Raw genomic sequence first — 23,363 nt, forward strand, 5'->3', positions numbered from 1 at the left:
TCAGGAGGGTTCCGGGTCCCTGGGGGCTGTCTAGGAGGCAGCGGCTCAGGTGACCGGAGCTGAAAGCACATTTGGACGTGGGTGGGTGGCCAGAGGGTGAGAGGCCGTGGCCAGGGGTGTACGAGGGACATCTCGGAGAGAGGAGCAGGGAACAGCTGCCGGTAAGTCAGGGAGGTGGCGAGGGTGTCTGGGTGCTCCTTGGATGGACACCACAGGTGCCGCCCCCTCGGCGCGGTCCAGGCCCCATCCTTGGCTCAGCTTCCCACCCCAGAGCTTCCTCCTGGCCCCGCCCTTGATGTGCACGGCTCACGCTCCGTGGGCATTCCCAGGTTTAATTACAAACAGGTCAGCATCCAGTCCGGGTCGGGGGAGGGCGCCCTGGGCACAGCCTCCTGTCTCCAGGGTGGGCGGGGCCTTGCAAGTGTCCCCCAGGTCAGGGACGTGGTACGGCCTGGACGCCTCCATCCCCCCACCTCCTTGGGAACCAGAAGCACCCCAGCTGCTCCCTGGGCGAGAGCTGCACCCCCAGCTCTCTGGCGGGAGCACAGAGCCCAGCCCAGGCAGGAGCTGTGTCCTGCCCAGCGAGTGAGTGGCACCCGACCCCTGCAGGTCCTGCGGCCGCCCCCAGCGGGCAGCTGCCCCGGGGATGAGTTCTCTTCCAAGGAGAGGGAAGGCTCCATCTTTGGTGTGTGCGCTGTCACTCCAGGTGAGTGGCGGTCAGGCAGGAGGCTCCTGCAGGAGCCGGGGTCCTGGGCCAGCCGGGGGTGGCTGGAGGCCGGCAGATTCCAGGGATGGAGGAAGGAGAGGCAGCAGTGGTTCCGTGGCTCAGCCCTGGTGCGGGGGCAGCAGCGGGAGCGGGCGGCTTCGTCTGCAGGCAGAAGGCGCCAGGGGTCAGGGCACTGAGCCACGCTGGGTCTGCCCCCGCTCCTGCTGTGTGATGCTGGGCCACGCTGAACCTGCAAAGCGAGAACGCCAGGGCCCGGCAGGGAACAGCCGTGGCCGTGGGTACCGGCCCAGCAGCTTGGCCCTCGGGGCCCAGCCCCCAGCTCCCTGTTCCACTGCCCCCTCCCCCCAAAACTGCTCTTCCTGGGGCGCCAACCCCCCACCAAAGCCCCACTCTCTCTGGTCCAGACCGCCCAGCCGCCCCTCCCGGAGCTCCTGAGTCACCCAGAATTCTTGTGCTGCCCCTCAGTCCCCAGCAACAAGTCGGGCAGGTGGACGGTGGGTGGATGGACAGTGGGCGGATGGACAGTGGGTGGACAGTGGGGGTGGATGGTGGGTGGATGGATGGCCAACTCCACCCACCTCACCGTCCACTGCGGAGTGGCCAGACGCCACCTCTCCAGGAGGGAAGCCTGACCCAGCAGAGAACTTAACACCGGGATTCTGGTCACTGGCTGGCCACTGTGTCACCACTCCTGGACAGTGAAGACACACACCCACACCAGCCCGTGCACGGACGCCCTCAGGGGTGAGTGGACACACATGGCATGGACCCCCCCCTCCCCCGGGGCATCACACAGCCAGAGCAGGAGTGAGGCTCTGACATGCGCCACACATGCAGGACCCTGAGGACGTCACCCAGGGAGAGACGCACACACGGAAGGCCCCACGTGTGGGCTCCACTGACGGGAAACGCCCAGCACAGGGGCTGGAGGGGGAGAGGGAGTGGCTTCCTGGAGACCAGGGTTACTACTGGGTGAGAACGTTCCGGAAGCAGACAGAAGCGAGGGCTGCCTGACCATGAGGATGTGCTAACACCCACCACGGCGAATCCTCCTAACGGCCGATCTGCGCGCTGCGGGGCGTGTAGCTCATCTTTTGGTAAGGAGAGCAAACAGCCTGCTGCCTGGGCAAGCAGCAGGTGACACACACCTGGCTCAGGGCTCCCGGGTGACCACCCCGCGCAGGTGCAGCTCGCTCTCGGCAGCCACGATGGGCTGCCCGTTCTGCAGGTGGTAGCTGATGAGGTGGCTGATGCTCTCAAACAACACATCCTTCGTCCGCACCTGCAGGGCCAAACACAGCGTCCGCGTCACAGAGCGCGGCCAGCAATGTGCCTCCACGGCCCCCCGGGGAAGTCCAGCCTGCGCCTCCTCTGAGCACCCCCGGGGCTCCTGGCCAGCGAGGAGTCCACTGCCACCGCCCCGGGCCGGTCCTGCACCTGCAGCAGCTCAGCACCACACCTGAGCGCCTGGTACGAGAGATCTTGCTTGGAAAGCCCGACTACACGTGGCTGAGAAAGCCGTATTTTCGCCCAAAGACATCGGTGTCTACTGGAAGGTGCTGGTGGCCGCGGGAGGAGAGCGCATCGGACCCAGGTGACCCGCGGTGCCTTGCACATCCGGAAACTGAACCGCGGGAGCACTTTTGTGAACCACAATTCGGGAGCCCTGAGATTCCTGCCAGCTTGCAAAGCACTGGGGGATGCTACTGCGGCCGGAAGGGCGTGGCCTGGACGCCTCCGGAAACCCGCCCGCCCGCCCGCGCCCGCTTACCACGCCCTCGGGGTCCACGAGGAGCAGGTGCTTGGGCTGCCCGGCCTGCATGCCCGAGAGGACGTACTGCCCGGGGTTGGTGACGCTGTCGCGCACGAGGAAGTCCCCGTCGGCTCGAAGCAGCTTCTCGGCTGCGCGGCGGCTCATGCGTCCGTGGTACCAGGGCTCCTGCCGCAGCTGCTCCTCCGTGGGGGCCACGGGGGCCCGGCGAGTGGGCGGGCTGGGCCACTGGTCCTCCAGGGGGAGGGGGGCTGCCAGGGCGCACTCGTGGAGCCTGAGCGCATCCTCAAAGGGCCCTGCGGAGGGAGGAGAGGGGTGGGCGCGGGGCCGGAGCTGGAGGGCGGGCGGCTCCCCCCAAGCTTCCAGGCGGCGTCTGGGCCCCGCGCCGCCGCGCGCACAGCCTGGCGCCCTCCCCGGCGACCACACATCTGCCTCCCCCTGGTTTCCGGCTGCCCCGCGCCCTCCCTCCCAGCGTGGGCTCTCGCGGGTCACTGCTGGTCCTACAGCACTGGCCACGGCTGGCGGCGCAACACTGCTCCCCCCACCCCGGACACCTGCCATCGCCACTGCCCACCAAGCAGAAGTCCCTCCGCGTCCTGCTTCCAGCGGGGACCACTGTGGTTTGGACACGCCCCTCAGAGCCAGCGTGCACCCAGCCTCACCGCCCAGCCCCGGGGCTCCCTCCCCTTACGCCAGCGTCCCCAGGCCTGGCAACAGTCAGAAATCTTGGGGTCGGGTGACACGGATGGGGGCTTCCAGCAGCATGGGGGACCCTAGGGGGCAGTCCTGAGGGACCCCAGCCCCCGCCACATCCAGCAGCAGTGTGGGGTTGCTGGGTCGCTGGGACTGAGTCACTTTGGGTATAGGAAGGCAGGCCCCATCCACCAGATGGACCTCCACCATCAGACTAGTCTCTTCCCGGAGGCGTGGGCCAGGCCGCCCTCATCAGACTGGGGAAACCAGAGATGGGGAGCCACGCCTCCCCAACAGACAGGGCGGGGGTCCAAGCCAGGTTTGGGCACCCCCAGTCTGGGGCCCATGCACCGTGAAACACCATGGGAGCGTGCCACAGCCTCTCCCACCCGACTGCAGACTCCCACAGAAGATCCCAGAGTTCCTCTGTGGGAGCCCACCAGGCCTCCCCCGTCAGACAGGGCCCCCCAGGCCCCACGTACGCATGTCGAACAGGTCCTTCTTGGGGCTGTCCTCGGCTGGGTCCTCAGGCTCTGCGCTGTCCAGCCCCTGGGTGTTGACGTACAGGTGCTCCTCATAGTCCCGCGGCCCCTGGGCGTCCGCCTGCACGTAGCCGTCCCCCGGCGGCGCTGGCGAGGGAGGGGAGTGCTGAGGTCAGCGGGGATGCGGGAGGGGCTCTGGACGGGGGGAGGCCGCCCCATCCGCTCGCAAAGGCCCAGGCACAGTGGGCTGGAAAGCCGCACAGGGGCCTGAAGTGACCGGAGAGGCCCAGGTGCCGGGGGGCCCTGCGCTCCTGTGGTCCGCCACTCCTGCCTGACTCCCCCACGTTCTCTCTGCCGTCTGCGGGCGTGGGGCCAAGGCGCAGCTGCATGGCCGGTCTCCCTGACCCCTGACTGCCGTGGGGTTGCAGGAAGAAGGGGTGCATGGGTGGGGCCTTCACCTATACAGCTCACGTGTGACCACTGCCGTGTCCCCAGCACACGTGTGACCGCTGCCGTGTCCCCAGCACACGTGTGACCTGGCTGCTGTGTCCCCAGCACACGTGTGGCCTGGCTGCCGTGTCCCCAGCTCACGTGTGACCACTGCCGTGTCCCCAGCACATGTGTGACTGCTGCCGTGTCCCCAGCACACGTGTGGCCTGGCTGCCGTGTCCCCAGCTCACGTGTGACCTGGCTGCCGTGTCCCCAGCACACGTGTCACCTGGCTGCCGTGTCCCCAGCACACGTGTCACCTGGCTGCCGTGTCCCCAGCTCACGTGTGACCACTGCCGTGTCCCCAGCACACGTGTAACCGCTGCCGTGTCCCCAGCACACGTGTGACCTGGCTGCCGTGTCCCCAGCACACGTGTGACCTGGCTGCCGTGTCCCCAGCTCACGTGGGACCACTGCCGTGTCCCCAGCACACATGTGACCGCTGCCGTGTCCCCAGCACACGTGTTACCTGGCTGCCGTGTCCCCAACACACGTGTTACCTGGCTGCCGTGTCCCCAGCTCACGTGTGACCGCTGCCGTGTCCCCAGCACACGTGTCACCTGGCTGCCGTGTCCCCAGCTCACGTGTGACCGCTGCCGTGTCCCCAGCTCACGTGTGACCGCTGCCGTGTCCCCAGCACACGTGTGGCCTGGCTTCCGTCCATGCATGTTCTGGGAGCTCCCCGACCAGGGAGGGGGGCGGGAGCAGTGAGCGACTTCCTGTGAGGCCTCCACCCTCCTGGGTGCCTGGAGCCATTTGACACAGGGACCCCAAGGGACCTGGGGGCTCAGATAGGAGCAGGGCGCCAAGCTGGGCTGAGGGGCCCCTGGCGGCCTTGGGGGTGTGCGGGTTCACCCAGTCCTACCTGCGCCGCAGGGCCAAAGGTCCCACTGCAGGCCACGGGCCTCCCTCCGGGCAAGAGAGGACGTTCCCTGAGAGAGAAGCATGGGGCCCCTCACCACCCACACACCCTGCCCAGCACCCAGCCTCCCTCCTCCCAGGGACACTGGGGGTCTCCGCCCTAGACCCTCCCTGGGCACCCAGAGCCCACCGGGGTCTGCATGGTGCCCACCACCCACCCTTCACCAGCCTTCTCCCCATGCAAGGGCAGCCCAGCCCTCCTGCCAAGCCCACCCTGGCCCCTCTGTCCACCATGCTGGTCACTCTGTCTGCCACCTGGCCCTCTGTTGTGCTGGCCCCACTGTCCACCACCCTGGCCCCTCTGCCCACCACCCTGGCCCCACTGCCCACCACCCTGGCCCCTCTGCCCACCACCCTGGCCCTCTGCTGTGCTGGCCCCTCTTCCCACCATCCTGGCCCCTCTGTCCACCACCCTGGCCCCGCTGCCCACCACGCTGGCCCCGCTGCCCACCACCCTGGCCCCACTGTCCACCACCCTGGCCCCACTGCCCACCACCCTGGCCCCTCTGCCCACCACCCTGGCCCTCTGCTGTGCTGGCCCCTCTTCCCACCATCCTGGCCCCTCTGTCCACCACCCTGGCCCCGCTGCCCACCACGCTGGCCCCGCTGCCCACCACCCTGGCCCCACTGTCCACCACCCTGGCCCCACTGTCCACCACCCTGGCCCCTCTGCCCACCACCCTGGCCCCTCTGTCCACCACCCTGGCCCCTCTGTCCACCACCCTGGCCCCGCTGCCCACCACCCTGGCCCCTCTGCCCACCACCCTGGCCCCGCTGCCCACCACCCTGGCCCTTCTGCCCACCACCCTGGCCCCGCTGCCCACCACCCTGGCCCCTCTGCCCACCACCCTGGCCCCGCTGCCCACCAGCCTGGCCCTTCTGTCCACCACCCTGGCCCCTCTGCCCACCACCCTGGCCCTCTGCCCACCACCCTGGCCCTGCTGTCCACCACCCTGGCCCCTCTGCCCACCACCCTGGCCCCTCTACCCACCACCCTGGCCCCGCTGCCCACCACCCTGGCCCTTCTGTCCACCACCCTGGCCCCGCTGCCCACCACCCTGGCCCCTCTGCCCACCACCCTGGCCCCGCTGTCCACCACCCTGGCCCCTCTGCCCACCACCCTGGCCCCGCTGTCCACCACCCTGGCCCCGCTGCCCACCACCCTGGCCCCTCTGCCCACCACCCTGGCCCCGCTGTCCACCACCCTGGCCCCTCTGCCCACCACCCTGGCCCCGCTGCCCACCACCCTGGCCCCTCTGCCCACCACCCTGGCCCCGCTGTCCACCACCCTGGCCCCTCTGCCCACCACCCTGGCCCCGCTGTCCACCACCCTGGCCCCTCTGCCCACCACCCTGGCCCCGCTGCCCACCACCCTGGCCCCTCTGCCCACCACCCTGGCCCCGCTGCCCACCACCCTGGCCCCTCTGCCCACCACCCTGGCCCCGCTGCCCACCACCCTGGCCCTTCTGTCCACCACCCTGGCCCCTCTGCCCACCACCCTGGCCCTCTGCCCACCACCCTGGCCCCGCTGTCCACCACCCTGGCCCCTCTGCCCACCACCCTGGCCCCTCTACCCACCACCCTGGCCCCGCTGCCCACCACCCTGGCCCTTCTGTCCACCACCCTGGCCCCGCTGTCCACCACCCTGGCCCCTCTGCCCACCACCCTGGCCCCTCTGCCCACCACCCTGGCCCCGCTGTCCACCACCCTGGCCCCTCTGCCCACCACCCTGGCCCCGCTGTCCACCACCCTGGCCCCTCTGCCCACCACCCTGGCCCCTCTGCCCACCACCCTGGCCCCTCTGCCACCACCCTGGCCCCGCTGCCCACCACCCTGGCCCCTCTGCCCACCACCCTGGCCCCGCTGCCCACCACCCTGGCCCCTCTGCCCACCACCCTGGCCCCTCTGTCCACCACCCTGGCCCCTCTGCCTGCCCTGCTGGCCCCCACACTGCTCTCCCAGGCCCAGCCCAGAGGTTGCTTCTTCAGGAAAGGCCTCCCCCCACCCACCCCCCCACCAGTCCTGCTGTGGGCACAGCCAGGATGAAGTGGACACGGGAATGACAGAGCCCAGCTCAGGAAAACTGAGCAGATGGAGCGACAGGGCACCTGGGGGTCGGGTCAGGGGTTCAGGACACAAAGGCTGACCTGGCCGAGGGTCCCGAGGGCGCAGGGCTGGGCGAGGGCCAGCCTGGAGTCCACCAGCCCCCCCAGGGGCGGCTCCTTGCCTGGGATACTGTTGTAGTAGCTGTGCTCCGGGGGCTCCTCCTCCTCTCCCCAGGCCGACTCCTCCTGCCCGGTCAGCCTGGACAGAGGACACTGAGCTCCCAGCACAGCCCCCACGCAAACACACAGGGTGGGGGACCACGTGCCCCGGGGCCCCCTCCAGAGCCAGAGCCCAGGCACCCACACACTTAGGGCGCCCTTGGTCTTGCAATGCAGCCCGCAGCCCTGTCCGGCGGCCATCCTCCCAGCAGACACGGCCAGCCTGCAGCCAGGAGACGGGAGCCCCGCCGGTGGCTTACCTGTCCGGGGGCGCGCCCACCTGCGGGGGGCTGTGCAGGTACTGTTTGAAACGCAGCTCAAAGGCCTGGCCCACGGTGCTGATGACGCGCTGTGCGAGCCCCTCACAGCACTCCAGGATGTGGCAGGCTGGGGGGCACAGGCGTCAGGACCCAGCGGCTGCAGCCCCTGCCCACGCCCCCCGCTGCAGCCATGGCCGCAGCCTCACCTCTCTGGTTGACTGGGTCCTTGGCCACGTAGGCCACGTAATCTGTCATGTCCTGGGGGGGGGCAGTGGGAGCAGTCAGCGGGGCCATCTGGGACCCCGGCGTGGGCAGGTGCTGCAGGTTTGCCCCCCCAGCCTGGCCTTACCTTGTCACCACCGGACGCAAAGGAGATGGACTGCATGTGGTGGCTGGCGATGGTCTGTGGCCGAGAGGCACAGGTGGTCACAGGGGCCCCGGACAGCAGGGACCAGGGGGGAGACAGGCGGTCACAGAGGCCCCAAAGCAGGGACCAGGGGGGAGACAGGCGGTCACAGAGGCCCCAAAGCAGGGACCAGGGGGGAGACAGGCGGTCACGGGGGTCCCAAACAGCGGGGACCAGAGGGGACAGGCCCTGGGCCAGGCTAGCCAGCACACCTGAGCATCCAAGGAGCTGGGGACCCAGGGGAGGGCAGGACTGGGGTTCCAGGTGGTGCGCACACCCCCCAGTGGTGGACTGTCTCCCAGTGCAGCACTTGGACACTCCCATACAGGTCAGCATCCCCGGATACACAGACACAGGGAGACACACAGACACACAAACTCACACACACACACACACAAGCTACCCCTGTAGCTCACTCCCCACATACACAGACACAGAGAGACACACAGACACACACACACAAAGACACAAGCTACCCCTGCCGCCCACTCCCCAGATACAGACACAGAGAGACACACACACACACACAAGCTACCCCTGCCGCTCACTCCCCACATACACAGACACAGAGAGACACACACACACAGACACACACACAAGCTACCCCTGCCACTCACTCCCCTGGCCTGGCCACCTGTGTGCTCATTTGCGCGCTCATCTGCATGGCCCCACTTCATGCTGCCCTCACCCAAGCCCCCACTCCTCACTGTGTGGTCTCCACAGGGGTCTGAGGCTCTGCCCCAACCCCGCTTGGCACAGAACATCTCCCAGCATCCCCTGCCCGGGGTCGGGGAGATGCAGAGATGCCCCCATCCCAGCCTCCCACTGTCTCAGCCCCCCAGCCCCAGACCCCCATCCCGGCCTCCTGTCTCAGACCCCCGTTCTCAGCACCCCCACGCTGGTCCCCCAGCCCAGCCTGTCTCAGCCCCCCTGTCTCAGCAACGCCCCGGCCCGGCCCCACGTCTCAGCGGCCCCAGAGGCTACGCCCCACGCCAGCCCCGTTCTCTCCAACCTCCAGGACCCTGCTCTTGGACACCCCAGCCTCCGCACAGTGCTGCTCCCTTGTGCACAGGGAGACCCCTCCCCTCTGTCCCCGTCCTCAGAGCCCACGCCCCTCTAGGGCCCCGCCGTGTGCTCTGGGGGTTTGTGAGGCCCCCTCCTTCTTGCCATCACCCTGTTTCCACAGAAGACAGGAAGCCAGGACCCAACCCGACACTGGACACTGGGATGGGGCTCTGGGGGCAGACGTCCTGAGCTCTCCTACCCCACGCCAGGGGCACTGCTGTCGTCATGACAACCGTGGGGGGGTGCCCGGGAGCCCCACTCTGTGCTCACTGACGTCGCCCCTGGACCCCTGGAGGTGGCTCAGGTGCGTGCTCCCTGCACCTCCCCCACTCATCCGGGCACCTGGACGCTGGACGCTGGCCCTGGGGCCTCCCAGTGGGGCCAGACCCACCTGGCGCGTGGCCGGCACCGAGAGGCTGAGGCCGTCGATGGAGATGTGCACCGAGATGCTCATGCCGGCAAAGCGCAGGTTGCTCTTGCCCAGGATGGAGGCCAGAGCCTTGTTGGGGGCCTGCGGACAGAGACCGGGCCTCTGTGGGGGGCGTGGCCTGAGGCAGAGGTGGGGCCTGCTGTGGGGGGCGTGGCCTGAGGCAGAGGTGGGGCCTGCTGTGGGGGACGTGGCCTGGGGACAGAGACCGGGCCTGCTGTGGGGGCGTGGCCTGGGGACAGAGACCGGGCCTGCTGTGTGGGCGTGGCCTGGGGACAGAGACCGGGCCTGCTGTGTGGGGCGTGGCCTGGGGACAGAGACCGGGCCTGCTGTGGGGGCGTGGCCTGGGGACAGAGACCGGGCCTGCTGTGGGGGGCCTTCGGACAGAGACCGGGCCTGCTGTGGTGTGGGCGTGGCCTGGGGACAGAGACCGGGCCTGCTGTGGGGGGCGTGGCCTGGGGACAGAGACCGGGCCTGCTGTGGGGGGCGTGGCCTGAGGCAGAGGTGGGGCCTGCTGTGTGGGCGTGGCCTGAGGCAGAGGTGGGGCCTGCTGTGTGGGCGTGGCCTGAGGCAGAGGTGGGGCCTGCCTTGTGTGGGCATGGCCTGAGGCAGAGGTGGGGCCTGCTGTGTGGGGCGTGGCCTGAGGCAGAGGTGGGGCCTGCCTTGTGTGGGCATGGCCTGAGGCAGAGGTGGGGCCTGCTTGTGGGGCGTGGCCTGAGGCAGAGGTGGGGCCTGCCATGTGTGGGCGTGGCCTGAGGCAGAGGCAGGACGTCCTTGTGTGGGCGTGCCTGGGGCAGAGGCAGGGCCTGCCTTGTGGGGCGTGGCTTAAGGGCTCCCCATGGGCCTGACGGCACCCCCTTGGGGACCACACGGATCACCCACCTTCTTCTTCCAGGAGCCCCGGACGCCAGGCACAGCCTCGTGCAGGCGGTTGATGGCCTCCCTGTGTCAGAGAGAGGGGGGCTGCAGGGGGCAGAGGTCACAGGGAGGGGCGCTGGGGATGGGGCTCAGGATGGAGCAGGACAGAGCACTGGGGGAGGGGCTCCAAGAGGAGAGGGCTACAGGGGGCAAGGGGCAAGGGAGGGAGCAGGGCTGAGGGGGGGGGGCCTAGAGGGGCGGGGCTGGCAGGGCCCCTCACAGAAGCCGATCCTAGACCCCAGGAGGGAACCTGGGGCACCCCCATCCCTGACGATGCGGCAGGCCCACGCTGGAAGTGTGGGGGTCCTGTGGGGACTGCACCCTCCCCACACTGGGTGGAGTTCGGGGGCCGTCAAGTGCAGGGTGGGCGTGCAGGAGCAGATGTGTGCGGAGCAGTGGGGGGGTGTGGGGGCGGGTGTGGGGGCTGCCATGTGCAGGGTGGGGGGCAGGGGAAGCAGGTGCGGAGGTCACTGTGTGGGGCAGCCATGTGCAGAGCGGAGTGTGGGGGTGGAGCCACTGTGCGCAGAGCGGGGGGGGGGCTGCAACTCCACCCACACTGTGCGCCCCAGTGTTTTCCTTTAACACCTGTGGACACGCACGTGTGCATGGGCACCTGCAGCTCGTGGTCTGGACTGTCCCCGGCAGGGGACAGGGCAGGGTCAGTGCAGAGGTGAGTGGATACACAGTGGGGGGGCACAGGGTCAGTGCAGAGGTGAGTGGAAGTGTGGGGGCAGGGAACAGGGTCGGTGCAGAGGTGAGTGGACACACAGGGCACAGGGTCCGTGTAGAGGTGAGTGGATACATGGTGGGGGGGCACAGGGTCGGTGCAGAAGCGAGTGGACGTGTGGGGGCGGGGAACAGGGTCCGTGCAGAGGCGAGTGGACACGCGGGGCACAGGGGTGGTGACAGGGTCCATGCAAACAGTGGACACACACAGCGCGGTCCACGCACACGGGGAGCACCACAAAGCCAGAAACAGGAGCAAGGCTCTGACACGCACCACAGGTGGAGGGACCTGAGGTCGCCAGGTCCAGGGAGACACAGACAGACACGGGCACACTGACAGGACACATCCGGGACAGGGGACTCCACGGGGACAGGAGGAGACACGGGGTCGCTGGGGCTGGGGGAGCGTGTGGGGTGTTAAAGAGGTAGGTGTTGCAGACTGGAAGGTTCTGGAAGGGCTCAGTGTGCTCTGGGCGGGCGCCCGGCAACAGGGCTGAAAACTGGGTGCAGAAATAAGTGTTCCCATCCAACAGACGTCCCCCGCACATGCACACACGCGCGCACACACACACGCACCCATGATCCGTGTTCCCACTCGGAACACAGAACAGGGACAAGGGGCCGGGCCCTCCCAGTCCCAGCCTGGATCACAGGAATGGCCACAGCCGCACCTGCCGTTCCCACCAAGGGCAGTGCCCACACCGCACCTCGAGGGGCCGTCTCTGCTGTCCACTTCACAGAGGAAGAGGGGGCGGGCGGCGGGCACTGGGGACAAGTGTGCCGCCCTGGCCGTGCCTGACCCGCTGGGCGAGATGCAGGGGGTTTCTTCACGGATGTCAGCCAGGGCCACCCCGTCCCTGAGGCTCACCTGGTGACCTGGGTGCGAGTGTGGAAGTCCAGGGAGCGCATGGAGCGGAGGACCTCGATGCAGCCCATGTACTGCGGGGAGAGAGCCGAGTCGGCTGGCGAGGCCAGGGCACCGGCCGGAGGGGCCCACCCGCACGGCAGAGCAGCGAAACACTGTCCCTGGCCCCTGGGCGTCCCCTCCTGGCTGCACCTGCTGTCCTGCCCTCACTTGTTCATGCAGCTGTGCCCTCCCGGGCTCGGGCTCAGACACAGACACGGAGGCCACGCCCCCAGCTCCGAGGGTTTTCTGTCTGTCTGCCAACCCCATCCCTGTGCTCTGGCCCTGACCGAGCCGAGTTCCTTGCACAATCTCTCAGAGAGACTGAGGGACGGGAGCATCTAGGAGCAGGGGCCCCTGGGCCAGTGCAGGTGCAGGACACACCACAGGGGCAGGCAAAGCTGCCGTCTGCAGAGCCGGCATCCCATGTGGGCGCCAGTTCAAGTCCTCCCTTCCCATCCAGCTCCCTGCTAATGCACCTGGGAAAGCTGTGGACGAGGGCCCAAGTGCTTGGGACACTGCACCCGCGTGGGAGACCCACATGAAGCACCTGGCTCCTGGCTTCCGTCTGGCCCAGCCCTGGCCTTTGTGGACATTTGGAGAGTGAACCAACAGATGGTAGATGTCTCTCTATGTTTCCCTCTCTCTCTCAGCAACTGTGCATTTCAGATGAATAAATAAAACTTTTTTTTTAATGGTGAATATTTCCTACTCTAAGTCCAAAATAGTACGCAGAACACACCCTAAAAATTACTCGTGTTCCTTAGAAACTTAAGTCGACACAAAGGGGGAATGCTGTGGCACACAGGTGTGGCAGGACACGTGTGCAGGGGTGGAGCAGGGGTGGCAGGGTGCTGTGTTCCACGTGCAGGTAGGGGGCCAGGGTCGTGTCCCAGAGCACGTGAGGAAGGCCTGCCTGGAGCGGACGTGGGAGCTGAGGCCCGAGGGTGCGGGAAGGGTGTCCAGGCCAGCAGGGCCATTGCCAAGGCCCCGTGGCGGGATCGCGCTTGGTGTTGCTGGCGGGAGCCGAGCCGAGAGCCCCCGTGGGCTTGGGGGTGGAGCCCCAGCGGGCTGGCCAGGGGGGTCGGCAGTGCAGACAATGGCTTCACAGACAGCACCACGGAGGGGAGGGAGGGGACCCCAGCAGGAGGGCACGGAGATGACAGTGGCCACGTGGAGCCCTCGGAGTTGCCCAGTGATGGGCTGGAGATGGTGGCCCCAGCCCCCGGCTCTGATCCTCTGGGAGCTGCTGCCTCCACACAGGGCCCAGGTGCCCACACAGGGCCCAGGTGTCCAGACAGGGCCCAGGTGCCCACACAGGGCCCAGGTGCCCACACAGGGCCCAGGTATCCAGAAAGGGCCCAGGTGCCCACACAGGGCCCAGGTGTCCAGACAGGGCCCAGGTGTCCAGACAGGGCCCAGGTGCCCACACAGGGCCCAGGTGCCCAGACAGGGCCCAGGTGCTCACACAGGGCCCAGGTGTCCACACAGGGCCCAGGTGTCCACACAGAGCCCAGGTGTCCACACAGGGTCCAGGTGTCCACACAGAGCCCAGGTGCCCACACAGGGCACAGGTATCCAGACAGGGCCAAGGTGTCCACACAGGGCCCAGGTGTCCACAGAAGGCCAAGGTGTCCACACAGGGCCTAGGTGCCCACACAGGGCCCAGGTGTCCACACAGTGCCCAGGTGCCCACACAGGGCCCAGGTGTCCACACAGGGCCCAGGTGTCCACACAGGGTCCAGGTGCCCAGACAGGGCCCAGGTGCTCACACAGGGCCCAGGTGCCCACACAGGGCCCAGGTATCCAGACAGGGCCCAGGTGTCCACACAGGGCCCAGGTGTCCACAGAAGGCCAAGGTGTCCACATAGGGCCCAGGTGCCCACACAGGGCCCAGGTGCTCACACAGGGCCCAGGTGCCCACACAGGGCCCAGGTATCCAGACAGGGCCCAGGTGTCCACACAGGGCCAAGGTGTCCACAGAAGGCCAAGGTGTCCACACAGGGCCCAGGTGCCCACACAGGGCCCAGGTGTCCACACAGGGCCCAGGTGCCCACACAGGGCCCAGGTGTCCACACAGGGCCCAGGTGCGCACAGAAGGCCAAGGTGCCCACACAGGGCGGAAGGCCACAGAAAGTCTGAATCCGCAGGTGGTGCGGTGCGCGGTATCACCCGGAACAGCGCTGGCGTCCTCGGGGTCCTGCGGCCCTGACTGCACACGGAGGCATCCCCGCAGCAGATCCCCGCATCCGGCGCTCCAGCCTTCCTCCCTGCACCCTGCCTTCCACCTTACAAACTCCCAGGCCTGGATCCGGCCGCCCTAACCCCCAAAGACTTCACGCCCAGCCCGCGGCTCAAAGCCCCAGGCCACGTGCATGTCTGCGGGGCTGGGGGCACACACTGGGCGGGGCGTCGGGGCCCGGTGTGCATGGACGTGCGCAGGTGTGGCAGGTGTGGTGCGGCCTCACGCCTGAACAACGGGGTCTGCCCGCGAACACTCGCCTCCCAAACGCCCCGCCCGCCACACTCCCCCTCCGGATCCCCGAAGGCCACCAGCTCCGCCGCCCGCCCCGGAACGGCGGGGGGGGGGGGGTGGTCCCCCAGCTGCGCATGCGCATCCGCCTCCCACCTGCCATCCTCTCCCCGCCCCTCCCCACGTGACGCCATGGGAACTCGGACCCCGGTGCCTCGGGTGGGGCGTCCGCGGCGCGCGGGCTGGAGCCGGGGTCCGGGAGGCGGGGCCGGGGGTCTAGAGATGGAGAGACCCCCGCTGTCGTGCCCGGCGGTCGCCGAGGACAGCCGGGGCGGGGCACTCACCCGCACGATGTAGGAGACGCCGGGCCCCAGCACCCTGGCGTCGGGGTGCAGCCAGCCGTGCGCCGGCTTGTGGATGAAGCTGCCCTTGCGGATCCACTCGGCGTCCGCGGGCCCCGCGGCGGCCCGCTCGCCCCGCGCCCCGCGCGCCCCCGCAGCCCGACAGCGGCCGAGCGCCGGCAGCGGGCAGGGCGCGGCGCAGCGCGGCTCGCAGGCGCCCAGGACCGCGGCTGCCAGCGCCGGGACCCCCGCCGGGCCCTCGGGCTCCGCCGGAGCGTGGGCGGTGCCCGCAGCCCCCGGGGTACGCGCCGCCGCGGGGCCGCGGCCCAGGAAGCCGGCGGGGGCCGCGAACTTCCACTGCGGCATTCGCGGCAGCAGCGCGCAGAAGGTGGTGGGCGCCTCGGGCTCGGGGGGCGCGGGGGGCGCGGGGGGCGCGCGCCCGCCCGGACCCTGCGTCATGGCGGCGGCCGCCCCACAGAGCCCGCCGGGCGCTGCGCCTGCCTAGGAGGCCCTGCCGCTCCTCCGCGGCTCCCGCGCCTCCGCGCCTCCCGCGCCGCGCTCCTCCCCGCCCCGGCCCGGTGATGTCATCCGCCCGGCCCAGCGCGCAGCCGCGGGGGGCTGCGCCCCTCGGACCCCGGCCCTGCGCGTCTTGGCGCCTGGCCGGGAGGCTGGGGAAACCCGGGTCCGCCCAGGCCGCGGGTACCGGCCTGGAACCCGGAGCCCAGGGAGGAGCGAGGTTCCGAACCCAAGGCGTCACCCGCGACCCCTGAGCCGGGACAGGCTGGGAAATTGCCCCCCTCTGCCCGGGACGGATGGAGGGGCGGTGGCGCCGCCAGGGAGGGAGACCCCTAGCCCTCGTTCCGGGATCCTGCCACGCCCTCGCGCAGGGTGAGCTGCGCTATGGGCGGCGGAGCGGGCCTGGGGAGCACCCCCCGCCTCCACGAGACCGCGGCCCCGGGGTGCGGGGGTCGGGCCTCAGTTTCCCAGGCTGAAGGGGCGCCTCGTCTGCACCCGCCCCCTGCGCGCGCCGGGCCCCAGGCAGAGGGCGGGGCGGCCGGAGCGATCGATAGATGGGAGAGTGAGATCACCGCCCGCAGCCTGCGCACGGCCCGAGCGCGCCGGGCTTCGCGTGTCTGCTGCTGTCAGGGCGCGGCTCTGGGGGAGGGGCGCACGACAGCGTCCTCCTCCGTGGGCAGAGGGTGTGGGCTCAGGTGGGCAGCCCCGGGGTGTGTCCGGTGGGAGTCCACACTGTTGGGCCCAGGTGCCAAACCCCCACCCCCACCCCGGGCACCCTCAGGGTGTGGCAGGAGCAAAGCCCAGGCTGGGGTCAGTCCCAGCGTCAGTGGACACGGCTGTCTCTCCCAGGATCCTCTCCTGGCAGACGCTGCCGAGGGGGCGCGGTGGGGGGGGGGCGGTCTGTGTCCACATCTGGACCCGGGCGCTGCTCCTGAGCCCTCCCTTCGGTGTCCCCGCGAGGCTCCCACCTGGTCTGCCAGGCCTCCCAGGCCCTGGGGCCCCTCCAGAGGTCCCCTGCAGACCCCTGGGCGGGCAGAGCTGCGCAGTGGGTAGACACACTCAGGAGCCGTGTTTGTGAGCCGAGCCCGCAGGTGTGGAGCGGAAATTTATTGGCGGCAGCTCTAGAGGGTGTGCAGGAACGGGATCTGTGTCTGGGCCCCGGGTGCCGCGGGGACAGACACCGAGTTCTGGGACACAGGAAGCCGTCTCCAGGCAGCCGCACGGGGTCAGGGTGTCCCTTTCCCCGCCTGGCCCGGCCTGGAGTGACCCAGGGAGGAAACTGGGGCATTGAGAGGAGACTTGCCCTGCACCCTGCCCGGCCACAGGGCCACAGGGCCACAGCCCCCAGGGGCCAGAGGATGGGAAACCGGAGAGACCTGGGGCAGGTCAGAGGATGGGAAGAGACGGCTTCTCCCCCGCGCCCGCCCGGCCCCTCTGAGCCCCCAGCCCCAGCCCGGCCCCCATCACAACGCAGGAGAGGGATGGGCCTGTCAGGGCGTGGTGGCCGCAGCCATAGTGGCCGCCCGACGTGAGTGGCGGATGCCCATGGTGTAGGCGGGGGCCCTGGCTTTGTTCACCGTGACCTGCTCAGGGCTGTGGCTGCCGGGGCCCGGGGTCTCCTCTGGGGGCCGCGGGGGGCGGGGCCGCCCCAGCATGGTGAAGGCCGGCGGGCGACCCCGGTAGGTGCTGGGGTCTGGGCTGTCATACTGGCCAGGGCCGGGCATGGCTGCGGGGTCCTGTGGGGGCCGGGCAGGGCGCGTGCGGCCCACCACCGTGTAGCTGGGACTGCTGGTCTTGGTGAGGACTTGTGAGCCCCAGAGGGGGGGCATAGTGTAGGCGTTGGGCGCTGGGGCCGCAGCGTCCAGGGGCCTCAGGCGGAGGCGGGGGCCCAGGGTGAAAGCTGGGGGTGTCCGCTGGCGCATAGGGGGCACCTTCTCCGGGCTGTAGGCCCCAGGGCCTGGCGTCACCTCCAGACCTGCAGAGTGGGGAAGGAGGGCTGGCCCTGGTCCCTGCGTGGCCCCCAATGCCCACAGCATCCTCCAACTCAGGGCATCCCCTCTCCATCCTCCACGCTCGAGGCCAGTTCTCCAGGCCTGCGGCCCGAGCCCACCCTCAGGCAGGCCTCTCCCCATCCCTCCTCCAGCCCCCTGCTCCCCGGCTGCCTCCCCACACCCTCGCTCTGGACAGTGGTCCCAGCCCCTCCTGGGAGTGCCAGCCGGGCTCTTCCTTTTGCTCCAGACAGAACCACACTGAAGGCGGGTGGTCCCCTGGGTCTAACTCCACCACCGGGGGGTCCCAGAGATAAGGAGGACGTGTCCAATCCGCTCCGACTCCCAGCAGCTGACTGGGTGCACGTGTGTGAGTGGACAGGAGGGTGGTGGACGGATGGGAACGCAGATGTAGAAGTGCGTGGCTGGGTGGCTCAGCTCGTGCCCGAGAGGAGGGCGGAGGTGGGTTCCATCCGGTGGGTGGGTGGGTGGATGGATGATGGTGGATGGATGGGTGGGTGGGTGATGGATGGATGGGTGGGTGGATGGATGATGGGTGGATGGATGGGTGGGTGGGTGATGGATGGATGGGTGGGTGGGTGATGGATAGGGGGGCAGATGGGCGGATGACCAGGTAGATTCACAAATGTTTATGTGTGCACAGGGCTCTCACACCGTGGCCCACCCGCTTGCCCAGTCCGTGCCCACTCCTGCGGTCCTGGGGTCCCCTGTGGGCACCCGAGTTCCTTGTGGGTCCCTTGGAGGCTCCCCGGAACTGCAGAGGGGCGCGGATGCCGGGGGCGGGCACTCACCCCGACACCTGCCCCGGCCCTGCATGGAGTAGGCGGGAGCGCAGCTGCGGCCGAAGCGCGTCACTCTCGGGTCCAAGAAGTAGGCGGGCCCTGGGCTGAAGTCTGGGGGAGGTGCTGGGGAGAGGAGGGCGTCCTGAGGCGCCTGCGCGGTGGACGCCGACAGGCTCGATGGCGGCTCGCGGCCCAGGCCGCGGTCGTGCTGACCCGATCACTGCCCGGGCCGCTGCCCCCGAAACGGCATGCTGGGCGGGAGTGAGACCCCGGCCGCGCCCCAGACCCAGCCCACGGGGGAGGCTGAGGGAGGTGCAGGTACGTGCAGGTACGCCCGCACGTGCCGGCCTGGACGGGGAAACTGAGGCAGGGCAAGAGCAGAAGCACGGCCTTAGTGGCTCCGCCCCCTCTCTCTGCAGGCCCCGCCCACTCCCACCTCACTCACCTGCTGCCTGGGACTCGGAGGTGAGGAGACCCAGAGAGGCCCAGGGGAGAGGCCGCCCCACCCCAGCCCCCCGCCCCGGGCCTTACCCTCACTGGGCCTCCCGGCCAGCGAGAAGGCCGGGCTGGCCGCCCTGGTGCAGTCGTGTTTGATGAAGCCCACGGTGGACGGCAGAACGTACAGTCCCGGCCCCCGGGCTGCAAGACAAGGCCCTGGTCACCCCTGGGCGGGCCCGGCCCCTGCCCAGGCTCCTGTCCTGCCCCCCAGGGCAGGGGGCAGTGGACATCTGCCCTCAGGGACAAACTGAAGCCCCCCATTGTGAGTCACTGTGGAGTCACAGAGAGAGGGGTGCAGTCTACACAGCAGCCCCTGCCTAGGGAGGTCGAGTACAGTGAGGGCTGTCAGGAAGGGAAACTGAGGCCCGAGTGCAGAGGGGTCCCCACGCACACAGACGACACCATCACTCACTGCCACTGTCACACACACAGTGTCACCATCACTCACTGCCACTGTCATACACAGTCACATCACTCAGACAACACCGTCACTCACTGTCACTGTCACGCACAGTGTCACCATCACTCACAGATGACACCGTCACTCACAAAGACACTGTCACATACTCTCACTCATTGTCACACACTGTCACCATCACTCACAGACGATACTGTCACTGTCATATACACTCTGTCACACTCACACAGACGCTGTCACACACACTGTCACCATCACAGACGACACTGTCACACACAGACACTGTCACCATCACACTCACACACACACTGTCACCATCACTCACACACACTGTCACGCACACTGTCACCATCACAGACAACACTGTCACACACACTGTCACCATCACAGACAACACTGTTACACACAGACACTGTCACCGCCACACTCACACACACACACTGTCACAACATGGTCACCATCACAGACAACACTGTCACACAAATAGCGTCACCATCACTCAGATGACACCGTCACTCACAAAGACACTGTCACATACTCTCACTCATTGTCACACACTGTCACCATCACTCACAGACGATACTGTCACTGTCATATACATACTGTCACACACAGACGCTGTCACACACACTGTCACCATCACAGATGACACTGTCACACACAGACACTGTCACCATCACTCACACACACTGTCACAACACTGTCACCATCACAGACAACACTGTCACACACACTGTCGCCATCACTCACAGACAACACTGTCATACACAGTCACTCAGACACTGCCACTCAGTAGCACACTGTCACTGTCACTCACACACTGTCACCCGCAATAGCCTGCCCCAGCTCCACGAGTCACAAAGCAAGGAGCTTGAGCAGGCCTGCTGTTTATAACGGGTACACTGAGGCCCAGTGGGTCCCCCTGCCCTGGCCCCTGCCTCTCGGGCTTCCTCTCAGCCTGTTCTCCCCAGCTCGGCCACATCACCGCCCACCCACTCCTCTTTGGCTGCTGCACCCCTGCCCTGACACCTGGGCAGCCCCACGATGCTACCTTCAGGCAGGTGGAGGCTGGGGGTTCCACTGCCAAGCCCACCCACTCAGGGGACAGGGAGCCTCGGGGCACAGGGGCCAGCCCCACACTCCTGCCTCCCTCTGGGAGCCCACAGCCCTCCAGAGACCCCGGCACAGGCCTCTGGAGCAGGAAGGGGTCCCCGCCCCCCCCCCCACCCAGCGTACGAACCATCCTGCTGCGTGGCCGGCTCACAGGGCGGCCTCAGGCCAGTCTCCGGAGTCAGGCGCTCGGCCAGCCGCCGGCACAGGGGTGCCGTGCACGGCCGCAGAGCGGGGTCGCAGCCGAGGGTCCCCATCCTGGGCAGCAGCAGGCAGCACCCCAGGGGCCAGCGCTGTCGTAGCTCCAGCGGCCACAGACCCAAGCCCGGCCAAGTCCTCAGCCCCGATCCACTGGGCAGAGCCGGGTCTCCCCACACCTCCTGCGCCCACACAGACGGCTCCTTGTGCCTCGGCAGGACGTCCCAGGCCTGGCCAGGGCAGGCCTGGAAGTGGGCTGGGATCGGGTGTCGGCCAGGTGGCCGGAGGATCCAGGAAAGATCTGATGTCCACAGGGCAGGTCCCCTGGGAGCCGGCCTCAGGGAGCAGGAACTGCCACCCACCCCACCCCCCGCCTGTGGCCTTGCCGCGCGAGCTCACAGTTCTCAGGGAAAGCACAGGCTGAGCACCTACTGTATACCAGGCTGCTTGGGGCAGTGGGCCAGGATGGAGGGAGGCGGATGGGGCCGGGGTTCTCAGGAGGACGAGACGAAGTGGGTACAAACGCGGTCTGTGCACAGCCTCCGGGCCAGTGCAGGCCAGCTGGGCACTTGAGCCCCACGGCCCCCGCCTGTCTTATGGGGTGGGGGCATCGCAAGGCGCCGGGCAAGGGGGGGTGAGCAGGTGCAGCCGGCTCTCCAGGACCCCGCTGCCCCTGAAGCATGACATGGCATCCCTGCCTCCGCCGAGGGCTGCCTCCGGCTCAGGCACCAGGGCCTCGGCACTGCTGGGGGAGGTGCCGCTGAGACCACTCGCCCTCTACAGTGGGGAGCCCGGGGCTCCGGGGCCCCCCGGGAGACCCCAGCTTCAGGTTCAGCTTGTGGACGCAGGTGCCTCTCGGTGCTGACCAGACCCCAGCTTTCTGGGAAGCCTGGCCTTGGGACCGAGACGTAGCTCCCACGGGCCCGTGCTCTGGCCACACTGGCCCGGAGTCTGTCCCTGGAAGCCCCCGAGGCCCGAGCCCTGTGCCTGAGGCCCGGTCATGGCCCACACCCGTGCCACATGAGCCATCCACTCATTTCTGGAGCTGCTGCAGAGCCGGGCACCGGGGAGGGGGTGGGCAGACCCCGGCCAGCCTCTCCCTCCTGCCTGCAAGGCCTCTCATAGGCCGAGACCTCAGCCTTGGACACCAGAGCCAGGCAGGGGGATGAGGGCCTGCACGTGGCCCCGTCCCCCCGCGCTCAGGCCCTGGGCGGGGGACGCAGGACGCAGGGACTCCGCCCCCACGGCGCAGGCTCCCCCTCCTCATGTGGCGGGAGCCAGGACGGAGCAGCCAACACTGGAGGGGCGTGGGAGGCTTCCCAATGAGATGCAAATCTATGCAAACGCATGCAAACGAACCGTGCAGTGACAGGTCTGGAACTGGCCTGGGGGGCGGGGAGGCCGGGTCTGGACAGCTGGGGGCCGGGCGCATGCTTGAGGGGCAGCACCACAGAGGCCGGAGCCCAGGTGCAGGGTGGCAAGCGGCAAAGGCAGTGTGGGGCGCTTCAGATGGGGACCGCGGCCACCCAGGACGGCCCGCGCCGGTGGGGAGGCCTGCGCGGCTGGAGGATGTGCGGGGAGGGCAGCGGGGGTCAGCACGGCCCTGGCCGGGGCACTCACCTCGAGTGAGGTGGGCACCACAGTGGGCTGCGGGGCAGAGCAGGGACAGCCTGGACGGTCGCTCCCCGGCGCCCTCTGGTGGCTGCAGGGAGCATGGCCCCGGGTGCGCGATGGAGGACGATGCGGGTGATGGGAGGCGATGGGGGCTGAGTCACTGGCTTCAGCGGCGACAGCTTCCTTCAGGCCAGCGAGGCAGGTCCCGGGGTGGTGCAGGGGTCTGGAGCTGACGCTCTGTGAGTCAGTGGTTACAGTGGGCCCAGCCCCTCACCCCCGCTGGAAAACTCACCAACCCCATGTGTAACTTGGGATTTTCTGTTAGTCATACGGAAAACAGAAAACAAGCAAAATCGATTTTTTTTCCACAAGGATTTATCTGAAAGGCAGTTACAGACACAGAGAGAGAGAGGTCTTCCATCCGCTGGCTCCCTCTCCAAATGGTCGCAATGCCTGGGGCTGAGCCAGGCAGAAGCCAGGAGCCGGGAGCTTCTTCTGGGTCTCCCACGCAGATGCAGGGGCGCAAGGACTCGGGCCATCTTCCACGGCTTTCCCAGGCCACAGCAGGGAGCTGGATCGGAAGCGGAGCAGCCGGGACTCGAACAGGCACCCAGATGGGATGCAGGTGGTGGTTCTACCTGATACGGCACAGCACCGGCCCCACAAAATCAATTTTATTTACCCCATTATGTCCAAAATATTGTACTTTCAGCTTACAAAGTGACCGCTATGCCCACACTAAGTGTTCAGAATCAGGCATGAGCCCTCGGTCTGACAGTCTTGGTCAGACACCACTGACCCTCGCGCTCAGGGGCCCCGAGGGGACGGCCTTTCCACCCGGCACTGACCCCCAGGGGTCGCAGCCGGGGTGACTCCACCCAGGGACACCAGACTGCGGGCCCGAGACGGTGGGCGCTGCGGTCCTGCAGAGCCGCGGACACCAGGCCACACCCCCACGGTGCCAAGCGTGTGCAGGGGTGGTCAGCAGTGTCCTCGTGACAACGGCACCCACTCAACAGACCCCTGGACGGGGATCACAACCACATCATGGACCTGTCCCCAGTTCACGGAGGAGGCCGAGGCCCAGCAGGAGGCCCACAGGGTGCATGCCGGCTCCCATGTGCTCGCCCCGTCCCCCGGCACATCTGCTCCGGAAGTGGCCGCTGTGGCACTGCTGCCGTGGCCGACCCGAGGCCCCGCACCCTGAGAGGCACATGCTGGCCGGGGCGGGGCCTCCCCTGGGACCCGGCTTCTCGGATGCCCTGTTGTTTTCCGTCCCTGGCACACAGGGGCAGCGGGAGCAGCCAAGGCCTCCAGCCTCCCGTGTCAGTCCCCGCTCGGCCCCCGCGAC

The 23,363-nt window shown here is 68.4% G+C and overlaps 2 protein-coding genes across 3 annotated transcripts; both read right to left on the bottom strand.

Moving 5' to 3' along the window:
- Positions 1-316: 316 nt before the first annotated feature.
- Positions 317-16,164, bottom strand: SHC2 (SHC adaptor protein 2). 2 transcript variants are annotated; one of them, XR_011382808.1, is made up of 14 exons: positions 14,871-16,164; positions 12,018-12,088; positions 10,388-10,448; positions 9,470-9,589; positions 7,957-8,010; positions 7,814-7,865; positions 7,608-7,734; positions 7,231-7,387; positions 5,028-5,094; positions 3,674-3,820; positions 2,499-2,794; positions 1,876-2,009; positions 1,306-1,418; positions 317-868 (listed from the first exon to the last, which is right to left on the bottom strand). XR_011382808.1 is itself a non-coding variant. In XM_070058435.1 (13 exons), the coding sequence occupies exons 1-12, from the start codon at positions 15,324-15,326 to the stop codon at positions 1,881-1,883; spliced, it is 1,737 nt and encodes a 578-aa protein (XP_069914536.1). In that variant the 5' UTR covers positions 15,327-16,164; the 3' UTR covers positions 317-868; positions 1,876-1,880. The 2 variants fall into 2 exon arrangements, 1 of the variants encoding a protein (XP_069914536.1); XM_070058435.1 differs by lacking the exon at positions 1,306-1,418.
- Positions 16,165-16,318: 154 nt separating this feature from the next.
- CIMAP1D (CIMAP1 family member D) lies at positions 16,319-21,610 on the bottom strand. Its single transcript, XM_070058438.1, has 4 exons — positions 20,331-21,610; positions 18,706-18,813; positions 18,184-18,297; positions 16,319-17,358 (listed from the first exon to the last, which is right to left on the bottom strand). The coding sequence occupies exons 1-4, from the start codon at positions 20,455-20,457 to the stop codon at positions 16,874-16,876; spliced, it is 834 nt and encodes a 277-aa protein (XP_069914539.1). The 5' UTR covers positions 20,458-21,610; the 3' UTR covers positions 16,319-16,873.
- Between the last annotated feature and the right edge of the window lie 1,753 nt (positions 21,611-23,363).

The sequence above is a fragment of the Oryctolagus cuniculus genome, chromosome 16, assembly GCF_964237555.1.
Source record: "Oryctolagus cuniculus chromosome 16, mOryCun1.1, whole genome shotgun sequence".
NCBI classification, from domain to species: domain Eukaryota; kingdom Metazoa; phylum Chordata; class Mammalia; order Lagomorpha; family Leporidae; genus Oryctolagus; species Oryctolagus cuniculus.